Source organism: Gymnoscopelus microlampas (assembly GCF_963454915.1).
Source record: "Gymnoscopelus microlampas genome assembly, chromosome: 10".
Lineage (NCBI taxonomy): Eukaryota > Metazoa > Chordata > Actinopteri > Myctophiformes > Myctophidae > Gymnoscopelus > Gymnoscopelus microlampas.
In genome coordinates this window covers 18,886,512-18,909,133 of record NC_139947.1, presented here as the reverse complement: position 1 = coordinate 18,909,133, position 22,622 = coordinate 18,886,512, and the positions used below count along the sequence as shown (strand labels likewise).

Sequence of the window (22,622 nt, the reverse complement as noted above, 5' to 3'; positions counted from 1 at the left end):
TTTGTTGAGCTGGACACACCTGGCATAATCAAATGGAATGGCTTTCTTTACCGTCATTAAAAATCAATGACATCGTTTTTGTTTGGTATACTTTGTGTCAATTTAGTAATTGCTTTTAGTGAACAGGTATAGACCACCGAAGTCTGACGTAATTTACGCATCCTTTGTTTGTCTACCTGGTTCGCAGTTTTCCACCCCCATTCTGAATCCCATAGATGTATTTAATATCGCGTCAAATAAGAACTGTGTTCCAAAAATAAACAAATGACCACGGCGGTTTGACTCTTATGGATATGAAGCATCAAATGACGGTGAGAAAAAAATAATGTTACTTCCGCCGAATTAGTTAAATTTTCGCCAGAAACAGACAGTTTCAAATATTGTGACTGACTATCATAAACTATACAGAACCTCCTCCCTGACAATGACGCCGAGACAGTTTGTTTATTTTTGGGCCACAATTCTTATATGAGACGATTCTAAGATGACCCAATGTTATTCTCCATAGCGAAATTACTTTACGAACCTGGGGATGAACGAGTGACGTCAGGACTTCGGTGGTCTATGTAAAAAGCAGCTTCATCACCCTTCAGGGCGATAAAGACCCTGACCTGCTCACCGTTCATTATCCCTTCTTCATCACACTCTACCATACAGATTGGTTAAAAAGTTCATTAGAATAAATTCCGAATTGCAGCTTTAACTCAAGATATTGAGAGTGGATACTCTCTGGTCCATTTGGTTACATTTACACTCCCAGAGTTGAATTAACACTCGGATTCTTTTATGTTTGTTGTGATTGGTGTAGTCACACTTAAGTGATTGGCATACTCACTGTAGTGTGTGCGAGTGCGTGTGCGCGTATGTGTGTGTGTGTGTGTGTGCGCGTGTGTGTTTGTATGTTAGATAAGGGTTTTCCACAGTTCATGGCCGTGTCATTATTGTGTGCCAACGCACGGTTTATGGTGCCGTTTGTTTTGATGGACAGTGAGAGAGAGAGTGACTGAGACGTTCTGTACTGTTCATGCCATACATACAGTATAACCACATCTGAGAGAGAGAGAGAGAGAGAGAGAGAGATGTGGTATTCAGTATATTGCCATTATATCACAGATAAGGGCCGTTGGTGATATACAGTACATACATTTAATTAACGCATGGCTCTGCAGGCGTCTAGCAGTGATGAGCGGGTCGACCCGTAACCCGCGGGACCCGCGGGTCAACCCGCGGCGCGGGTGGGTCGAGTCAGAATTTCAGAGGCAATTATGCGGGCTGTGGGTGAGCGGGTCAGCCGCTCTCACACGCAAAAAAAAAAAAAAAGATCACATGCTCTTGTTTTGTCTTTATTCCTAATAAGAATAAGAATAATAACAATAAAACAGTTTGAATACACTTGGGGATTGTTTTCTAACCATGATTTTACAGAATAAAAAAAAATCGCGGGTCGCGGGGCGGGTTGAGCCATAGATTTATATATGGGTTCGCGGGGTGGGTTGAGGCGGGTTGGGTTCCGTCGCGGGGCGGGGCGGGGCGGGTCATGAAAAAACCCGACCCGCTCATCACTAGCGTCTAGCCATCTAGAAGAGGGACAGTGTGTGTGTGTATGTGTGCGTGCGTGCTGCGTGCGCGCATGCGTGTCCCGCTAATCTCGTAAACAGCTGGACTTATCAGTGCCAAATGTCTTGTGCACTATTTTTTCTTTGCTTTTAATCGCATATGTTTTATACTTTTTAAAATATTGTATTTTAATTTCATAATGGAAGTCAATAGGGCTCTGATTCGGGCTGAAACCTTGCCCAAATTTGCAATCGATAGGTCATAGATATGAGGTCGTAGATGACTGATGTCACCGTCTCGTCACCGGCTGGTCACGTGATGATGTCCGATATCCACATTGGAGCCAGTCCGAGCCACGCCATTCCCATGTGGATCCCAAGAGCCACGTGATACAAATGTTTACTTCTTTTTCTGGTCAGTCTTCTTGTGCAGCTCTTAAAATCAATCAATCAATCAATCAATCGATGTTTCTGGTACCCCGATACCTACTTCAGCCTATGGAAAGGGGGGGTTTAACTGTCTTGCTCAGGGGACTCTTCGACACGTAGACATGTGCCGGGAAGCGGACCGTGACCTTTTCCGATTACCAGATGGCCTCTCTCTCTCTACCCACTAAGACTAGGGGCCGCTATCTTGATGGTATCTTGAACGAATGGCCAGATAATGTCTTATCTGTCTGTGGGGTCAGCGCTGTGTCGGCTGGACAGCCAACAGTGTCCCAGTGGACAGAGGTGCACTGCATTGATCCTCCATACTGCTCCACGTCTTAACCACTTACTGTGAGCCCTGTTTTATACTTTGTCCTACGATGGTGTTGTGGTGGGTTCGAGTGGTTAACTGCCTCTGCTCTGCAGCTGTCTGCCCGCGCGCACGCACGCACGCATGCACGCACGCACACAGAACACTTTGCACTTCCTGTGAAACTACACACATGAACAATTTTGTTGACAATAAACGTATAATGCAGTTATTTGAACGGTTTTAATTATCGTTTGTTATTTTTGTGCCACTTTTAAGAGTATACAGTAAGCCCAATAATATAGTGCAATAATATAAGCCACACACGAGAATCGCCATTTATTGTCACTGGACAATCGGAACGTACCGTATACATAAATGACATTTCTGTTTACCTTGCACAGGGCAAGATCCATGTTTCATAGTGCACTTATGCACAAAGACTATTATTAGCTGCACATTCATTTATTGTAAATAGCTTGTTTTCAAACTATTTTGTAGGCCTACAGTACCTATCATAACGAAAAAGTCATTCAAGATCCATTATTGCATGTACTGTACAACAAGGACACTTCATTTTTATTTTCAGATGTTGGGCAATGAGCAAAAACAAAGCCACGTTTCCATGCAAGGTTTTTTTGTGTGCGTCGTACAGGGATGCACATGACCGACCAAAGTCAAAATAGAAAGATCTGTCCCCACTGTTCTTGGGACCGATTTTTCGAAAGAACCTTGATCCCAGTTCAAGCCTGTCCACTGCGTATGGTGCTCATGAGTTTTAAGTGTTCCAAGTGTCTACAGTCACTGCATGAAAACAAACTGAAAACCTGTCAGCCGCGGACATGTATACGCAGTAAAACCTTCAGTGTTATTCTATCTAACCAAATGGACCCTTATGGGCCTGTAACTCTCCAGAGTTAAAATAACGCTCAACTATTTTACAGTGTTACTGTTTATACATTAATGCAATGTACATGTACATGAAGTCAAGTCACTCCCTTCTCTCTCGCTCTCTCTCTCTTTCTTTGTTCTCTTCTTCCACACACACACACACACACACACACACACACACACACACACACACACACACACACACACACACACACACACACACACACACACACACACACACACACACACACACACACACACACACACACTCATTCTTTCAACTCACACTCTCTCCTCTCCTCGTTGCAGCCTAAAACCAAGTTTTCATTTTGCATGCTAGGAATCCCTCCCTGCTTCTCTCTCTGCTCTGCTATGCTGCTCTCCCTGCGAAGGGCCTCCCTGGACAAAATTTAAGGCCTCATGTACAGCTCTAAATGACAGCCTAACCCCCCCCCCCCTCCACCCACCCCCTCCTTCTCCTTGACCGGCTGCCAGCAGTACAGCGGTCTATTCGTTTTCATCCGTTGCCGAGAAAGCGGGGTCTAAAGTTCAGCGCCGCTATGCCTTGTGGATCATGCCGATAGTGGAAACACATTGGACAGGTTTCTGAATACGCTTTATTGTTTTTATCTTTCCTGACACACATTTCGCGCGTAGAATCGCAGTCAAACAAGTCGGGAATGATCTGACTGTCATTCACATCGTCTGAATCTAAAAACTTCAAATCAGATTCACAATCAAACAGTTAATCGGAATCAGAATCACAGCTTAGTTTTCAGTTTGGAAGATGTGAGTTATTGCAATGCTCCTTACAGGGTATGTTTTCAATAACACGACAGAAGGCGATGCTCACTCTGCTTTTAATCTGATGAGTGTGGGGATGCAATTTCATGTGCTGGAACTTTTCAAGTTCCCATGTCCACATGTAGTTTCTGCCATAGCCACTGTGTGTGTGTGTGTGTGTGTGTGTGTGTGTGTGTGTGTGTGTGTGTGTGTGTGTGTGTGTGTGTGTGTGTGTGTGTGTGTGTGTGTGTGTGTGTGTGTGTGTGTGTGTGAGAGAGGAGAGAGAGAGGGGGGAGAGATGCTGCTGGTAAAGTGTGTGTGCTGTGCTGTGTGTGTGGTACAGATAAAGCGTGCTGCTGACTACAGTATCTAGATAAAACATGTGTTGTGTCTCTTTGTGTGTTTGTAGATTTGAGAAAGATGCGAGTGAGCATGTCAGTAAGAGACTATATTTAGCCCCAATGCAAAGAAAGCTGTAGCATGCAGAGAAATGCAGTGCGTTGTACTCCATTGCACAGCATGTTGTCAAGATGTTTGAGAAAGATAAGGTACAAGGCCTTTCAGTACGAGAGCCTACGTTTATTGATGTTTTTAGTGTGTGTGTGTGTGTGTGTGTGTGTGTGTGTGTGTGTGTGTGTGTGTGTGTGTGTGTGTGTGTGTGTGTGTGTGTGTGTGTGTGTGTGTGTGTGTGTGTGTGTGTGTGTGTGTGTGTGTGTGTGTGTGTGTGGAGGCATAGTGTGTATGATGTGAATTCATTTCTCAGTGTTTGTTTGAGAAGCATTCTATTATGAGAATTCTTTCAGAATGACAGTTGTTTATTTGTTGTGTTTTCACCAGGAATTTGCAATACACACATTTGAAATATTTTGGAATATTTCTTGGTTTAGGGGACAGCCAGTGAGCGTATACATTTTACACAGTTGGGGCATGCACGGGACAGACTAAATGCACCCTTTGGCTTGCTGTTAGGGGCTGTGTACACCAAGTTGTGTTTTTTCCTAAGCTCCTAAGGTTTTAATTGTTTTCAATGAGAGCGCTGTCTATTTACACTATGCTGGAAACGTCGCTGAGAGTTTATTCTGTGTTGAGCTGAGCAGAGAGTTGAAAATGTTGTAACTTTTGTTTTTTGGATGAGTTTTTTCAACATTTAAACTGTACCTAAAAAAACGGATAAAAACGATAATAAAATAAGGTACGAAAGGGCATTAGTACAGTATGAATGCACAGACAATATTGTTCTTGATCAGAGCTTATGGAATTGACTTGTGTCAGACTGTGCACACCTTGACCTTGAGAAACCCAGTCAGTGATTTAAGCTTTTGAGCCCAGTGCAGCCGGTCAGCCCGCCTGCACATTCTGTTACTCGCTCCTCACCTTTGATGTGTGTGGTGATTTACCACCGCTTACCAGACTGCACAGAAACGCTCCACGTCTGTGAAATCCGGCCCTGAACGCTTTAAAACTTTACAATTTACAATGTGAGCACTTAGCAGACGCTCTCATCCCGGGGCGACTTATACAGTGTGAGATCAGAATAAACGCCATGAAACCCTTGGTCAAACAAATGACACTGTAAATGGTCAAGTTAAGTGGAGTGCAAAAAAAGAACGAAAAAAAAAAACAGCGGTTGGGTTGTGTGGGGCTAATTTATGCTCATTTAAATGTCGATGTGACGCGTGCCAACATTTCTGTTTTAGGGTAAAATAGGTTGTAGGAAGGACATGCTACTTTTTTGCCAAGAGCCTATAAACGAAGCTCTTAAAATCATCAGTGCTAATTTCACTCAGTTACAGACCCTTAAGGGTCCATTTGGTTAGATGTTTTTGTACTCTTTTGTGTGTTGACATTAACACTAAGGATCCGATTCCTGTGTAGGCTCGCGCGGCAGCGTATACAGTACAGGAGAGTGTACAGTAATTTGTGGCGCTGCTTGGCTGTCAGCGGAGCCGTGAGGCCCACTGAAAGGCAGCTGGGGTTGTAAAAAGTAGGCCATGCCCCCCGATGCGTCGCCTATAGGACTCAACCCCCTTCTATATCGGAATCTGTTCCATTTCCTACGGCGTGTGTGGGGTTCTCCTTTGGTCCGGAGCGGCCCCGTAGAGGATTGGAGCGGTCCTGGGCAAACCGTTTGAGGACGTCCAGAGGAGAGAAAAGGGGTTAGGACGGACGGACCGGGGGTTTGAGGAGACATGGGGGAGGAGGAGCGGGGGGGATGTAAAGAATTGGTTCCAGTGTTGAGAGAGAGAGAGAGAGAGACCCTGGAATGGTTTAGCCATTGGCATTCATCTGGGAAAAATACAGTTCCATATGGTAGCGTTGTTCACAGTGATGGAGGAAGGACTCGGATGTTTTAAAAGTACAAAAAGTATTGGCATCAAAGGATACTTAAAGGAGAAAATGTACTCACTATGCAGAATGTTGCCTTTCACAATCATATTATTGGATTGTAATTAGTGATGTACTTTAATGTTGCAGTTGGTAAAGACTGATTTTAAGTACATTATGTAAAATTGGATGTGAGTACAGTACTTGTACTTGAGTAAATGTTCTTTGTTACTTTCTGGTTTGTTACTGGTTGTTCAGGACAGGGTTCTACATGGTTTCAAATGGTGAATAACCTAGTGGTATAGTAGGAGGAATCTTAGACAACTATTTTAGACTGCCGTACACATTTTCAGAGGGGAATTAATACTCAGAATTTGACTGTGTAAGGTTCATGTACCTTTCTCGTTCTCAAATGAACAAATGTACAATCGCAGCATGCTATTTGCTGAGAGATCATCATATGTATGGAATGTAAACCTATAACGTTAAGAATTCCACTCTCTGTTAAGTAAGCAGCTGTGTGTGTGTGTGTGTGTGTGTGTGTGTGTGTGTGTGTGTGTGTGTGTGTGTGTGTGTGTGTGTGTGTGTGTGTGTGTGTGTGTGTGTGTGTGTGTGTGTGTGTGTGTGTGTGTGTGTGTGTGTGTGTGCACGCGTGTCTGTGTCAACATAACTGAAGATTTTTGAGTGGGAACTTGCCTTTCTCTCCGAGCATGTTTTGATTATGTGTATAACGTACTGTACATGTTATACACACAAGTTCAACATGTTAACAGGTAGATGTCTTCATCAGCGCTTCCAGTTTGTATTTATATCTAATCCATTAAGACCGGGAACGCATGTGTGTCATTTTAAGATTTCTTTGGCTATTCAAAAAAATAGTAGCTCTACAAGCTCATAGCGCGGCACTCGTCGCCGTGCTATGAGCTTGTAGATGTGCAAAAATAATTCTCGCTGTTTTAAAGCGATTTTTTGAAAACTCTGATCTATGCTTCTGGGGGTCCCTGGAACAACATATTTTGAGATGGGGGTCCGCGGCCAAATACATATCGTTTTGGGGGTCCTTGACATGGAAAAGTTTGAGCACCACTGATATAGCAACATACTGGCCGTATTTGGCCGTGGACCCCCATCTCAAAATGTTTTGTTCCAGGGACCCCTCCCAGAAGCCAAGATTTGAGTTACAAATGTTCGCTTAAAAAAATATAGCTAAAAATATAGCTCATAGTGCGACACTCTGTGCCGCGCTATGAGCTTGTATATCTGCTATTTTTGAATAGCCAAATAAAGCATGTGTCATATATGTATAAGATATTCCATATTAAGTAGGCAAGTAGCCTTGGGAACCGTTGGGTTTCCTGAGTCATGTGGCTCATAGGTCAGGAGCCTATCTCCTGTTTCCTTAGCATGAGGCAGCTTGATACACAAGTACACCCTTAGGACATGATGCTATGTCGCAGGGACTTAACCCCCAATACAACCCTTCATGCTGAGTTCCAAGCAGGCCAGACCATTTTTATAGTCTTTGGTATAACTCGGCCCGGGATTGAACCCCTGACCTCCCGGTCCCAGGGCGGACAGCGCCGGACACTCTAACCACAAGGCCACTGAGCCGGTCCAATATCCTTTGTAACAAAAACATGTTTTTCAATTGTATCTTTCAAGAGTCTAAAAGCCTTTCACACTCTTGAAAGATACAATAAAAAACTTGTTTTTTGCTTCCTCCTTTGACCTGTGTCATTCAGAAGTATAATATCAGTAGATAAACCCGTATAATAGTAGTGGAGTGTAAATGGGAGCTGACGTTTATCTGGAGAAACACTGAACATTGATGATGTTTGACAGTTACTGGTTATAGATAATAAAAACATGGATAACTCCACATGAGGCTTTATTCACATCTCTCTCTCTCTCTCTCTCGCGCGCGCGCTCTCTCACACACACACACACACACACACACACACACACACACACACACACACACACACACACACACACACACACACACACACACACACACACACACACACACACACACACACCGAGCCTACAGTACAATGCATGTCACAGCATGACACTGGTTCCTCAAACCCCCTGTACACAATAAAACCAATACGAGTTCATTTGTACCCTCTCAGAGTTAAAGAACTTACTTTAGTGCAGGGGTGTCAAACTCATTTTGGTGTCCGGGCAAGATTGGTCAAATGGTGACTTGAGGTGGGCAGGAACCAGTTGCGGACGCACATGTGTGCTCACACGCATTCAGTTATACAGCATTGTTTTTCAATCTGTTGTCAATAACCTTTGACTCACTAAAGTTTAGTGAGTCAAAGGTTATTGTAAGCAATCTGTATGTATGGTAGAGTATGTTAATACAATGTAACCAGCACATCTGCAGTGGTTGGAAAGGTGGTCTCCTTCCTCTTCCCTTGAGACATGTAGACCCTGGTGTAAATGTCATAAGCGACTGCCTCTTGGATAAGCCGTAGAAATGTGGTCTCTCATGCAGGAGACCTGGTAGTAAAGCTACGGATTGCAGCTTTACAATAACACTGAGGATTCTTTACTGTGCATCCGAGCAGATAGTCTAAAGCAGTGGCTGTCAGACCTTTTCATGTCAAGGACCCCCACATTTATATGTATGTGGCTGTGGTGGACCCCCATCTGAAAGTAATGTGTGCCAGGGAGTCCCAGAAGACAATATTTGTGTCATTTATTTTCTAAATAATTCATAATTTTCACATTGTTGAGACTCGCATTTTTTCAAGCTCAACGTGTCGCACACACTATTTTTGGAAAAGCCGAAGTATAAATAAATCGGGCTAAACTGGTTGTGACGTTGCATTAACTCATTTAGCAGGGGGACCCCCTGGAACCCCTTCAAGGACCCCTGGGAGTCCCCGGACCCCACTTTGAGAACCCCTAGGTCTACAGCAGCACTACTACTTGGCAGTAAACAGTTCCATAATAGTCTGTGCACGTTGGATATTACATTTATGAATGAACGATTCGAACATCCCAAAGGCAAAACTGCAAAGGGAAATTGACTGTGAGACAGACACACAAAGGACAAGAGGACAATATGGATGTGTTCAATGAGGTGCGATGGGTTTCTGTGGAGGATGCGTTTGTCACTTCACACAATGGCTTAACCCACTAAGACCGGGAACGCATCTGTGTCATTTTAGATGTGAACCACTTTAACCATTATTTTATACTTTGGCTATTAAAAAATAGCAGATCTACAAGCTCATAGCGCTGCACTCGGTGCCACGCTATGAGCTTGTAGATCTGTTATTTTTGAAAAATCGTGAAAATGTGTGCAAATCTTTAAATATATATATTTTTAAAGCCAACATTTCAGATTTGAGTTACAAATGTTTGATTAAAAAATATATATATATTCAAAGATTTGCACAAAAAATAGCAGATCTACAAGCTCGTAGCGCGGCACCGAGTGCCGCGCTATGAGCTTGTATATCTGCTATTTTTGAATAGCCAAAGAAATCTAAAAATGACACAGATGCGTTCCCGGTCTAAATGGCTTAAGCCTGATTCATGCTTTTGTCGCATGCCGAAAATAGCAGATCTACAGGCACAACACGGCTACATAAAGCATGAATGTATTTCAGCACAGTCTGTTCCGTCTGTTAGAGTGCATAATGTTTATGAAACATGTTTGTGTGCGCTACATTTGCATCCATGGGTTTGAATGTATTCGTGTCACAGCTGCGTGTATATGGAGAATGTCCTAGAAGAGGGACGTTTGATTCGATTACATCTGAATCAAGCTATTTATGTATTCCAACTATTTCTCTGAGAAAAATGCATTTTCTCTCATGTCGAGCCAAATTGTAGAAGTTATTTTCTGTTTGTATATAATATAAGTGAAGTGTATATATATATAGCATGAGAAGAGTACGCTTGCCCGAATTCCTCCTCTGACATACAATGTAATGAAGCTGTTGTTTGGCTTTCCTGTGCACCACATGCATCAGTAACTTTTCACTTAGTTGTGTAGTCAGCTGTACTGGGAAAAAAACTTGGATCACAGTAAAATCATCAGGTTTATTTTTAACCCATGTAGACCGGGAACACCAATACGTTGCTATACATGTTTATTTTTAACCCATGTAGACCGGGAACACCAATACGTTACCATACACATGTTTATTTCAACCCATTTAGATTGGGAACACCAAATACGTTACTATACATGTTTATTTCAACCCATTTAGACCGGAAACACCAATACGTTACTATACCTTTCAATCCGGGAACCCCTTTTGGTCTAGTTGTTATGTACAGTATATAGCAACATACATTTTTGTAATTTATTTGAATAAAAATGTACGATTTTAGTTTTTTTTAGAATCGGCCTATGGGTTAAAGGAATTCTTCACCCAAGAAATGAATTTACAGTATTTCTATCGTTTACTCACCTGGTGATGTCTTTGACTCACAGAGAAACATTCCTCAACGGTGAATGAAGAATCCAAAAATGAAGAAAAAACTTGATGAATGGAGGTTTATGGACGTATTGATTGATATAGTTTTGCCGTTGTTAAATTGTGTCTCGGATTATTTCCATGCATCGATTTCTTTCTGCATTCACTTACAGTCAAAGACATCCCCAGGTGAGTAAATGATAGAAATAAAGTCATTTCTTGGGTGAAGTATTCCTTTAAGCTTTTGTAACTCTGAGAGTGCACACACGTAGCCAAACGGCAGTGGTGGAAAAAGTACTCACATTTTTTACTTAAGTAAAAGTATCAATACCGCAATGTAGAAATACTCTGTTACAATTAAATGTCCGGAATTCAAAATTTACTTGAGTAAAAGTACAAAAGTATCAAAATGTACTTAAAGCACCACAAGTAGAAAGTACTCATTATGCAGAATATCCCATTTCAAGTTTTCAAGTATATAAAAATCTTTTGAAAATAGCAGATCTACAAGCAAACAATGCGTCGCGATGCGACGCATTGTGAGCTTGTAGATCGTCTATTTTCAAATGGCCGAAATGTATATAGGGCTGAATTGGTTAATGTATGTTTTGTAATAATAATCAAAATCTACAAAGTAACTAGTAACTAAAGTTTTCAAATAAATGTAGTGGAGTAGAAGTACAATATTTGGATCTGAGATGCAGTGGAGTTGAAGTAAAAGTATTGCAAATTGTAAATACTCAAGTAAAGTACAAATACTTCTAAATTGTACTTAAGTACTGTACTTAAGTACAATTTAGAAGTATTTGTACTTTACTTGAGTACTGTACTTAGTTGCTTTCCACGACATGGACCAAATGGACACTGAGGAGTAGGGCAGTGTGCCATGTTGAACCTACAGTAGTTACCTGGATCTCTCGCGTCGGGAAGTAAGACTTCTACCCCACTACCACACTTCCAAGAGGGAATCCCCACTTGGCCTGTGCACTTGTGAGCTTCAGGCAGTACTGCTTGTCAACCAGTAGGTGTCCTACCTGACTCAAGGGTCTCAATGTCTCAATGGAAAGACCACCTCCAACCACTGCAGATGTACTCATTATTGTATTAACATACTCTAGTACCATAGATGGATTAAAATACATTTTTATTCATAAAAAAAAGTTCTGGATCGCCGCTTTAAAATAACACTTTGCAGGTGTCTTCTGACGGGATCAGTGAGATGTGTGTGGCAATGTCCTTAAATGCTCATTGCCATGAGTGTAGCTCGAGTTCACAACACAACGATAAAAACAAAGTAAAAATAAAAAAAGAATAGACATCACACAGCCGTCTGCATGTTGCTAAATGTTTAATTTGTTGACAGAGTGGATGTGTCCCGCAGAGAGCGTCCGAGCAGCCGTGTGTTGTGTTTACAGCTGAGAGAGAGAGAGAGAGAGAGAGAGAGAGAGAGAGAGAGAGAGAGAGAGAGAGAGAGAGAGAGAGAGAGAGAGAGAGAGAGAGAGAGAGAGAGAGAGAGAGAGAGAGAGAGAGAGAGAGAGAGAGAGAGAGAGAGAGAGAGAGAGAGAGAGAGAGAGAGAGAGAGAGAGAGAGAGAGAGAGAGAGAGAGAGAGAGAGAGAGAGAGAGAGAGAGAGAGAGAGAGCTCGAAGAGAGGGAGAGAGAGAGAGAGAGAACGCAATGGGTGGCTAACGACAGTCACAAGGCTGTTGAGGGTGGGGGTGGGGGGGGGGGGGTCGATGGAGGGGGGGGGGGGGGGGGGGGTGTTAGGGCATAGGGGGGAGTTGGGGTGAGCGGTGCTGGCCTTGCTTGACCCCGCAGCAGAATTAGCCTACTTCTTTATGTGAGCTCACCAACGTACACAGCCTGCCGGGACTGTCACAACCTTTCACTTCTTTTCCGACACACACACACACACACACACACACACACACACACACACACACACGCACGCCACGCACACTCCCTCATAGGACTCACTCGCACACTTTATATAAGTGAGTGACACATCTTGTATACTGTTAAGTTGGAGAGAGGTTGGTAGAAAGAGGAGTTGTTTGTTTTAACACTGTCTCCTACTAGTAAATGTTTCCCCTGCCAAGGACCCCCAAAGACCCATTAGCCTCTGGCTGCAGTCCCTCTATTGCGAAATGGCTTTACAAACAAACAAAAAACCCAGAAAACAGCCGATCTACAAGCTCACAACGTGTTGCAGTGCGTTGTGTTCTGGGCTTTTAGATCAGCTATTTTTGCTATTATAAAGATTTTTTGGCTCAACCTGGCGTCCCTATGGGTTAATGTGGTTAAACTGACACAATCATCTTTTGAATTGATTTGATTTATTTATTTATTGATCTTCTTTGCAATTTGCCCCTGTATAATGTATTCAAGTTGAACAACATTTCGACCCTAGCGGGTCTTCATCAGGTCTCAGTTGTATTCTCACCTCAGATTGTATGTTGTCACTCTGCTCTATTCTGTAGTTTTGTGTCTCTTTCTCCTTCTACTGTCAGCGTCCGTCATTCTTTCACAATGGTTGCTCCCTCTTGGCTCTTGTCTTTACAACGTGTGTTTTGGCTGCTGCTTCACCTTAGTAACGTTATTGTCATCTGTGTTATGATGTGGAAGATTGCTTTCATTTGCACCAGTTGCATTCATTTTCATCCGTCTATAGCCTAATTTATGCTCTGTCACAACAGAGTATGAACCAGGCACCAGGATCCGGAGGATTAACAATGTTATTATTGACATAACTGATCCTTTGCGTTAATGTTTTTGGAGTCGGGTGTATTTTTCAGCGGGTTCCCCCTTTAGAGGATGTTGATACGTTTCAGCCAGCAGTCCATATTTTCAACGCAGTTCACATTGAAACCCGATATGCTAGCGAGAGTGCGCTAAAGCAGAGGGGGCTCAGAGGAGGGTGGGAGAGCGGGCGTGCCACGAGAAGACAGGACGAAAATATTCACAATTCCCGCAATCTCGTGTTGAAATTCAGGCCCCGAGTGTACTGGCCTATCTCATGGGTGCCAGTTAATCATCACTATTAATGAGGAGCAGTTTGTTTTGCTGTAAAACACACAAGTTTGAACACACCATGAATAAATGGTGTGTGTGCGTGCGTGCAAGCATGCGTACATGTCACACAGCACCCTGCAATCACCAGTTCTACTTTACACATAGAGCCCTTAAAATAGTACATTTACTTAGATTGTGATGTGACTTTAAGTCTTCTCGAAAAATATACACAACCTTTGATATTCTTCATTCCATATTGACATATTTTCTGTAAACTTTCAACTGTCAACTAACTTGGAGCTACATATTTAATATGTCTTTATTCACTGAACACAGAAGGAACCGAGGGACAGGGAATTATTTTTGGTAAATGATTTTCCTTTGAAAGAAGAATATTTGCGATAACTTGAGATTTAATTTTTCACATCAAATGCTTAAAATAAGGTAGTGGCTTCTTAACTGGTGATATCATTACCACAATTCATTGCAAGACATCTAAGTTCAGGGTTAACTATAAAATGGTTGTGTTTAGGCATTAGATTAGTTTAAGTATAATTTTGGATAAGATGGTTAGCCTCGACTAAGGGTTTGAATCCTCTGGAGGTACATCTGGCTTGGCCGGGTGGTCCAGCGAACATACTAGGCCGATTAGGCAGGAAGGAAGCAGGGCGTGGAGGGTGATCTCTGTCACTGCATCCAATGACTTCCACAGGTTGGTCAGGACACCTGTCAGCAGGGGTGTTGAACTGTGAGTAATACATCCTTTCGATGAAGCTCCTCGCTGGCAGGTGAAAAGTTAAGTTTAAGTATACTTTTGGATAAGATGGTTAGGCTCGACTAAGGGTTTGAATCCTCTGGAGGTACATCTGGCTTGGCCGGGTGGTCCAGCGAACACAATAGGCCGATTTAGCAGGAAGGAAGCTGGGCGCGGAGGGTGATCTCTGTCACTGCATCCAACGACTCCCACAGGTTGGTCAGGACACCTGTCAGCAGGGGTGTTGAACTGTGAGTAATACTACATCCTTTCGGTGAAGCTCCTCAATGGCAGGTGAAAAAAGTGACAGGACACACATGGTGTTAACACTTTAACTTATTCAGTGCCAGACTTATTTCTGTCTGTGTGGTCCCAGTGCCAGGATTTTGCTATTTTCTTACCTTTTCAAGTAGTCACAGACTGTTTGTCTCCAGTATGATTGATCCCCTGATGGTTGCTAATTACTGAAGGTTTTCAGGTGTGGTTTCATTAATGTCAACGAGGTCATCGCGACCTCGTTGACATTTGCGGTTTGATGTTCGAAAATAGCATGTTTCACTCAAAAAAACAAAGGAAAAAAGGGCATTTTTTCTCAGTTTATTTGTTAACATTGAAGTGAATGGAGCAGCAAATCTTTGGATTGCGTTATCTCCTAGTCCCTTTGTGATAAATCAAAAAGTAATAATAAACATAAAATAAAATAAATCATTTTATTTAATTTTAGTCATTGGCACTCAGGGCTTACTAAAAAACAGCCGTCAAAAGACGTCATTGGCACACAATGAGTTAAGACCTGAGCCCGATTCTACAAATGCCTTCTAAATGAGTAGTTTTCACACTTTCAAGATTTTTCAAAAATGTTCAAAAAATAGCAGATGTACATGCTCGCAGTGCGGCACGAATTCACACGCTGTGAGCTTGTATATCTGCTATCGCCAATGCTAAAATCTAAAACGACACAGATGCTTTCCCTGTTTTAATGGGTACACATACATCCCTAGGACCTACCACCAGTCCAAAGACCAACCAGTAGGGGTCAGCAGTGAGAAGTCTAGACAAGTGTGTGGGAACGATCGCGAATTGGCTTTTTCGACTACATTGGGAGAAAAAGAGGGGGGGTGGGGTACAATGCAAACTCCAGGATTCTGAGTTTAAAGAAATTGGGTGCAAAAGCCATGACCTTGAAATAATTGAATAATTTTACATATTTGACATTCCCTACTTGGAATTATTTTCATGTTGTTCTTGGAAAGGATTACTTGGTAGAAATTATATTTCTATGAGCTATTCTTTCTATGTCTGAGTGACTGAGTGTTTTGTAGATTTGAGTCTGCTGTTCTGTGTGTATTTTTCTACATTCGTCTAATGGCTCTACTTATATACTATGTACACTCGAAACATGACTTTTATTGTCCCTCCGAACTCCTGCTTGCCTGTGTTGTGTTCTGGGTAATGGCGCTGATGTCTCATCTCTGTGTGTGTGTGTGTGTGTGTGTGTGTGTGTGTGTGTGTGTGTGCGTGTGCGTGTGCGTGTGCGTGCGCATGCGTGTGTGCGTGTCTTTTCCTGGGAACCGACGCAGAAGCTTCAACTAGCCGAGCCTTAATGAGAGCTAATGGAGTCCGAGCATGTTTCTCTCTCGCCGTCTCTCTCTCTCTCTGCTTTCTTCCACCCTTCTGCACTTTCACTACACTCACCTGCTTTCTCCGCCACTATTTCCATCTCCTCTCCACTTTCGGTCTTGTTTTTCCTCCCTTTCAGCCTCCCAAACCCCCGTCAAGCTCTGCGTCCTTGTTTGACTCCACATCCCGCCCTTTCTCTCCCTTAACCCCCACAATGCAGCATCACAAACAGCCAGGGGGCAAATATGTCCCCCATGATGTCCTGAAATGCCCCCTGACATCTGAGGGATTACAGATTGATCCCCCACTCTTTTATGTTTTGTGCTGATCCCCCCCCCACCACCACCACCACCACGAGTTCATTAATGAGACCTTTCATTTATGTACTTTGTGTAATTGACATCAAACATGTGTGTACTGTACACACACACACACACACACACACACACACACACACACACACACACACACACACACACACACACACACACACACACACACACACACACACACACACACACACACACTCAGAGGGGGCAGCATTTCCCTGCCTAAAAGTAGATTAAGATCAAAGTGTATTCTTCCCCGTGTGGGAACAACATATACTTACTGTAGTTGACTGGAGTCCCCCAGGCTTTGATACTAGATCCTAGTATTTCCCTCTACACCAAATCTCTTAGCCCCAGGATAGGGTTGTGGGGTTCAAGTGGCTAAGAGTGAAACAGATAAGAGTAGGGAAATACGAATAAAGATCAAATCGAATCAAATAAATAGACCACATGTATCTGCTCTGGGTCCGACTGCGTTAACTGTATTCTATTAATTGTTCATTCTATCACCTGTAAGTATATGCATGAATGTGCATCTATCATCACTGACTACATCAGCAGTAAATATGAGACTGATATGAATTATGCACTCTGTCAACCAGGCTGTATGTACAGTCTATCAACAGTGAATATATAAATATATACTGTACAATATGAGTGAACATATTGCGTAAGTCTCAGTCCATTAACATTGAATATATGAATATTTGATTGAATATAAGTAAGTCTCACAACAGTTATCCTTAATAGACACATCTGTCACGGTTCTCTAGATCAGGGGTTCATACATGGACCCCCCAAATAGCCCCATATTGCGGAAAAAAATAAAAAGAAAAGAAAATAGAAAACATTTCAGTAGTTTTCAAAGTGGGGGCCGTGGCAAGGTGAGTCTGTGAGTGAATGTGCTCCTCAGTCTCACAGAGCAGTGGTTTTCACTTTCAGGGGGTCCCCACATGATTTGGGGGGGGTCCCCAGATGACAGTAAAGTGACAATTTAAGGACTTTTAAGACCTTTCCAATACCTAAAAAATATATAATAATGAAATGAAATGAAAAACCTTTACTGCATCAAAAGTGATCAACAAACTATACTATAAAAACTGGTCGAACATTAGCCAAATTGTCAAATATTATAAGAAAGACGCAAAAATTGTGAGCGTTGCGAGGCATTGTGAGCTTGTAGATCGGCTATTTTCACAATATGTATCTTTGGACTTAGTTAAACTAAATGTAATGCCTCAACTCCTACATTCCAAGTGCTTTTCAGGGTGGGGGTCCCCAGTTCAAATATGATTATTTTGGGGGGTCACAGCCTGAAAAGGTTGAGAACCACTGTCATAGGGGATGAGAGGAGGATTAGAGCCTGATGGTCCGATGCCGATCCTGATTTTGGGTCCCAGACCACTGATTACCCATGTTTTGACCGGCTTTGATGCGAGGCGGACCTGGCTTTTGTTGTCCCCCCCCACATAGCAACCAGGAAGCTACGCTAGGGGAACGCTGAACACGCGTTCACACGCACACGTGATAATAGTTATTGTCCATGACGGAGGCACGCCGACTCAGCAGAGCTTGAGGCGAGGAGGCGCGAGTGCCCGCGCCGACCGGCCGATGGTCTGCTAGTCAAATCAGCACTGTCCGAGTTGTAAACCGATAGGGGGAGAATAGATCTTTTCATGGGTTACTATCCACGACACGGACACACGTGTGCGTGTGCATGCGCGCGTGTGTGTGGTGGGGGGCTCTAGTCTAGTGTGGCTTGCATTGCCCTCTAGTGTTGGTTTTACAGAATTGCCTAGGGGGTTGAACGCGAGCGCTCCTTTTTCAATTTCCCTGGTTTTCCAATTTCCCTGTAACATGATGCCCCTGTCCTTTCACTCTGTCTCTCTCTCTCTCTGCTTTCTTCCACCCTTGTGCACTTTCTCTGCGCTCACCTGCTTTCTCCTCCACTATTAACATCTATTCCACTTCATGTCTTGTTTTTCCCCCCTAAAGAGCAGCTGTCCTTCTGTGACTCCAACCTGCCCCCCCCCCCTCCCCCACCCCCCACGCAGCATCACGAACAGCCAAGGGGCAATGGGGCAAATATGCCCCCCCCCAAGATGTCCTGAAATGCCCCCTGAAGTCTGAGGGATTAAGAAATGATCCCCCGCTATTACTCCCTCCCCCCATGAATTACATTTATCATGAAACTTGTATTGTACTGTATTGAAAAGTGTATTGTTTATGTATCGTATACAGTACATCACGCACGCACACACACACGCTCACTCGCTCGCTCACTCACTCGCTCTCCTCTCTTGCTCTCCTCTCTCGCTCTCCTATCTCTCTCTTGTCTTCTCTCTCAATTCAATTCAGTATGATTCAATTCAACTGAGCTTTATTGGCATGAGAAGACATTCGTTTACATTGCCAAAGCAAGTGTCTCTCTGACTCTTCCCCCCGCCATCTCTCTCTCTCTCTCTCTCTCTCTCTTTCTCCCCCTTTCTCTCTCTCTCTCTGCATAATGCACAAAGTCTGATACGCATGCACAGGCAGGATGCTTTATGTAAGGATGAAAGATATACATTATTGTTGATGCATTACCCTACATACAGTAGCAAAACCCCTAGTGTTCATTTAACCACATGAACCTCCCTATTCTTCTGGGGGGCGAGCATTCAGCGAATGTAGGCGATCTACAAGCCCACAACGTAACCTTGTGAGCTTGTAGATCGAATATCTTCAGCAAAGGTATTTAGTAGGCTTGGCTTTAATGACGTTAGTGTGTCGCAGGGACTTACCCCCAATCCAACCCTTGATGCTGAATGCCAAGTGGAGAAGCATTTGGTGTAGAGGGAAGAACGCACAGGGCCTACTATAGACCCCTGGGGGACTCCGGTCAACTAAGTATACACGGTTCAAGTGGTTAATATGTGGGAGTGTGATATAGGACCTGTATGGGTTTCTACATGGACTCTGTATTTTGATATGTTCTCACCATATCTATGGTCGGTTATGTCAGAATAATATGTTTTTCACCACATCAACAACAACCTGGAATGAATTTTGTTCCTACGTGAACATATCCATCATCACCTTTCTCTCTTCTCTTTCCTGTATTTCTTTCTTTCGTTTTTTCTCTCATTTGTTTCTTTTCTTTCCTTTACTTTTCCTCCCTCTCTCTCTCTCTCTCTCTCTCTCTCTCTCTCTCTGTCGTTTCCTACTCCGGGTGTCTGTCTTCCTGTCCTATCTCCTTGTTTGACCTTTCATTAGTCCACAGTGTTGAGTTTACATCATTGAAATGAATTAGTCCTCACTGTCCCGTGGTGTGTGTTACTATCCTGCTGTTTATTTCATAGGGACTGCCAGATGGTGTGTGTGTGTGTGTGTGTGTGTGTGTGTGTGTGTGTGTGTGTGTGTGTGTGTGTGTGTGTGTGTGTGTGTGTGTGTGTGTGTGTGTGTGTGTGTGTGTGTTCGTGTCGGCGTACGTGCGTGTGTGCACATTGGTCAGTTTCCAGCCTTTGGCAAATACCCTCATTCAGTCATCATTTCTGTCAGTCATGCAACTCACGGATGTTTATAATGCTTTTTCAAAGCATTGTCACGGTAGTGTGTGTGTGTGTTCCCACATGCTTGCATTTGTATGCATGCACCTGTGTGTGTGTGCGTGTGCGTGCGTGCGTTTGTACATGCGTGCGTGATTGCTTGCTTTAATCACTGGGCCTGTCAACGCAGAGCGTTCCTGTCGATGCCTTTCGCTAAATATGCTAATATCCTGATTCCTGACACCTGTGTGTATAAAGCAAGAGACGTCAATGCCATGAGCTCACACACACACACACACACACACACACACGCACACACACACACACACACACTCACTCCCACACACAGAGCTACAAGACACACGCTGAAACAAACACTGACGTTCATGGAGTCATAACCTGTGTCCATTACTAAAGGAAAGCGTGCATGCTGTGTGTCTGTGTGTTGCAGTGATGGAGGCCATGACAGTAACCACCTCCATGGTGGATGAGTTCGACCGCAACGCCCCGCGGATCTGCGGCGTCTGTGGAGACAAAGCCACCGGGTTTCACTTCAACGCCATGACCTGTGAAGGCTGCAAGGGCTTCTTCAGGTAGGGTGTGTGTGTGTGTGTGTGTGTGTGTGTGTGTGTGTGTGTGTGGACTATTATTACTCGTTTGTCGTGATGAAAAAACGCTCACAATAATCGTATCGCAGAGATTTTAATCGTGAAATTGTCCTCTGTCATACACTCGGATCAATTCACCTTTGCCGAGCTGCATATCCGGTACCACTTAAACCCTCTAGAATTGGTAAAACGCACCCGTAACGAGCGTACTTGATACAGTCTTTTCTGAACATTTCACTCTCTAAATCTCGAGTGAAATGTTCCACCCCATACTATGGATGCTGGGGTTGTTAAGTGGTTAACAAAAGTGGCATTTTAAGAGTTTTAAGCATATTTTGATTATCGCGATAATATCGTAATCACAATTACTTTGGTCACAATAATGTTGACATGAAATGTTCATATCGTCCCATCCCTAGTCAGATGTCTCCACAAGTATAGTAGAATTTGAGAAATAGACATTTTGAGGACATTTTTCCTTTTCCTCACAAGGGAAATGTATTCAGGTTGGGGTCAGGCATTTAGAGGTTAGCTGTAGGGGTTGGGTTAGAATTATGCCAGATTTATACTTAGTTGTGCCCCGGTGTCACATGCCGAAAATAGATGATCTACAAGCTCACAATGAGTCGTTAAGGAATCGTTAAGGAATCGGAATCGTTAAAATACTAAAGGATCCCAACTAGAGATGCACGATATTGAAATTTTGGCCGATATCCAATAATATGCAGGGTCAAATCGGCCGATACCGATATATTACATTATTATTATATTTATATTGAGCTCATTGCTGAATTATTTTATTTTCAAAGCCATTAACGGTCACATTATTATTGTGTGAAAAGATATCGGTCAATATCGGTGAAAAGATATCGGTCAATATCGGTGAAAAGATATCGGTCAATATCGTTGAAAAGATATCGGTCAATATCGGTGAAAAGATATCGGTCAATATCGGTGAAAAGATATCGGTCAATATCGGTGAAAAAAATGCAGAATTATTCTGACATAATTTTGATACCGATATTGCATGTTTAATGAAATATCGTCCGATAACGATATGCTACTGATAACATCATGCATCACTAATCCCAACCCTAGTTGTGATGTGGCCCGTACCGCTGCAGAGGGTGGGAGGAAGTTACTTTTTTCATTTTAAGCAGAAAAAGCGCTCTAGGCAGCGATATTTCTTCATGACATGAGGGACGGTGTGAACACACACTACCCTCTGTGTCTGTGTGTGGTGTGTATGCATGCCAGTGTACATAATGTTCTGCCTTTGTGTGTGTGTGTGTGTGTGTGTATGGGAAATGATTCTGTCAGTGTCTGCATTACCAATGTGAGACGTTTAACCACTTAAACCCTATAGACTTTGTTGACCCGTGTCCCCCATGACTCTATATAGCAGGGGGTATTCAACTAGATTAGGCAGGGGGCCACAATTGTAAAATGACTTGAAGTTGGGGGCCACAATGGTTAACGACGTGTTCGTCGTTAACCATTTGACCGTTTGTCATATAGGACACAACAATGGACACATGTCCATTATGGTAACTTATTAGGGCATGCTTCATACTGCATAAATGCATTTTGATATTTGAAAGGATAATTTCTGTGCCAGTCCTTTAATGCACAGGCTTTGATCTGGATATTGAGAAAATAGGAAGTAGATATTTCAGTGTGTTATGTGCATGCACAGGGCCCTGGCATGGAAGCGTCTTTGAGAATAGTGGAGGCAGGCTGGCCAGGTGAAAGTGGTTACATGTTCGTATGAAGGAAAGGTTTTAATTTTTTTTCATGTTTTTGAGCATCCGGCTGATAAGGGCACAAGCTCTTATGATGTGTTTCAAGAACCAATGAGTTGAGAGTTAGACCATTATTCAGCCAAGGACGCTATTGAGGATGAATGAATCATACTGTAAGTGGATGAAAATGTAGGACATGGAAGAAGGACAAAATCCATTCAAAACTAGCTAATGTATGTAGAAGGACTATTCTGTCTAATGGACAACAGCCACTTAAAACTCAGAAATAGCTA

General features: G+C 43.0%; 1 protein-coding gene across 1 annotated transcript in view; it reads left to right on the top strand.

Moving 5' to 3' along the window:
• The window catches only part of LOC311054453 (vitamin D3 receptor A), an 81,872-nt gene that overhangs the window by 32,679 nt on the left and 26,571 nt on the right, over positions 1 to 22,622 (top strand). Inside the window, exon 3 of the mRNA XM_084070432.1 lies at positions 20,431 to 20,572. Within this exon, the coding sequence (XP_083926558.1) occupies positions 20,433 to 20,572 (140 nt within the window). The 5' untranslated portion in view covers positions 20,431 to 20,432. The remainder of the gene's footprint in view (positions 1 to 20,430; positions 20,573 to 22,622) is intronic.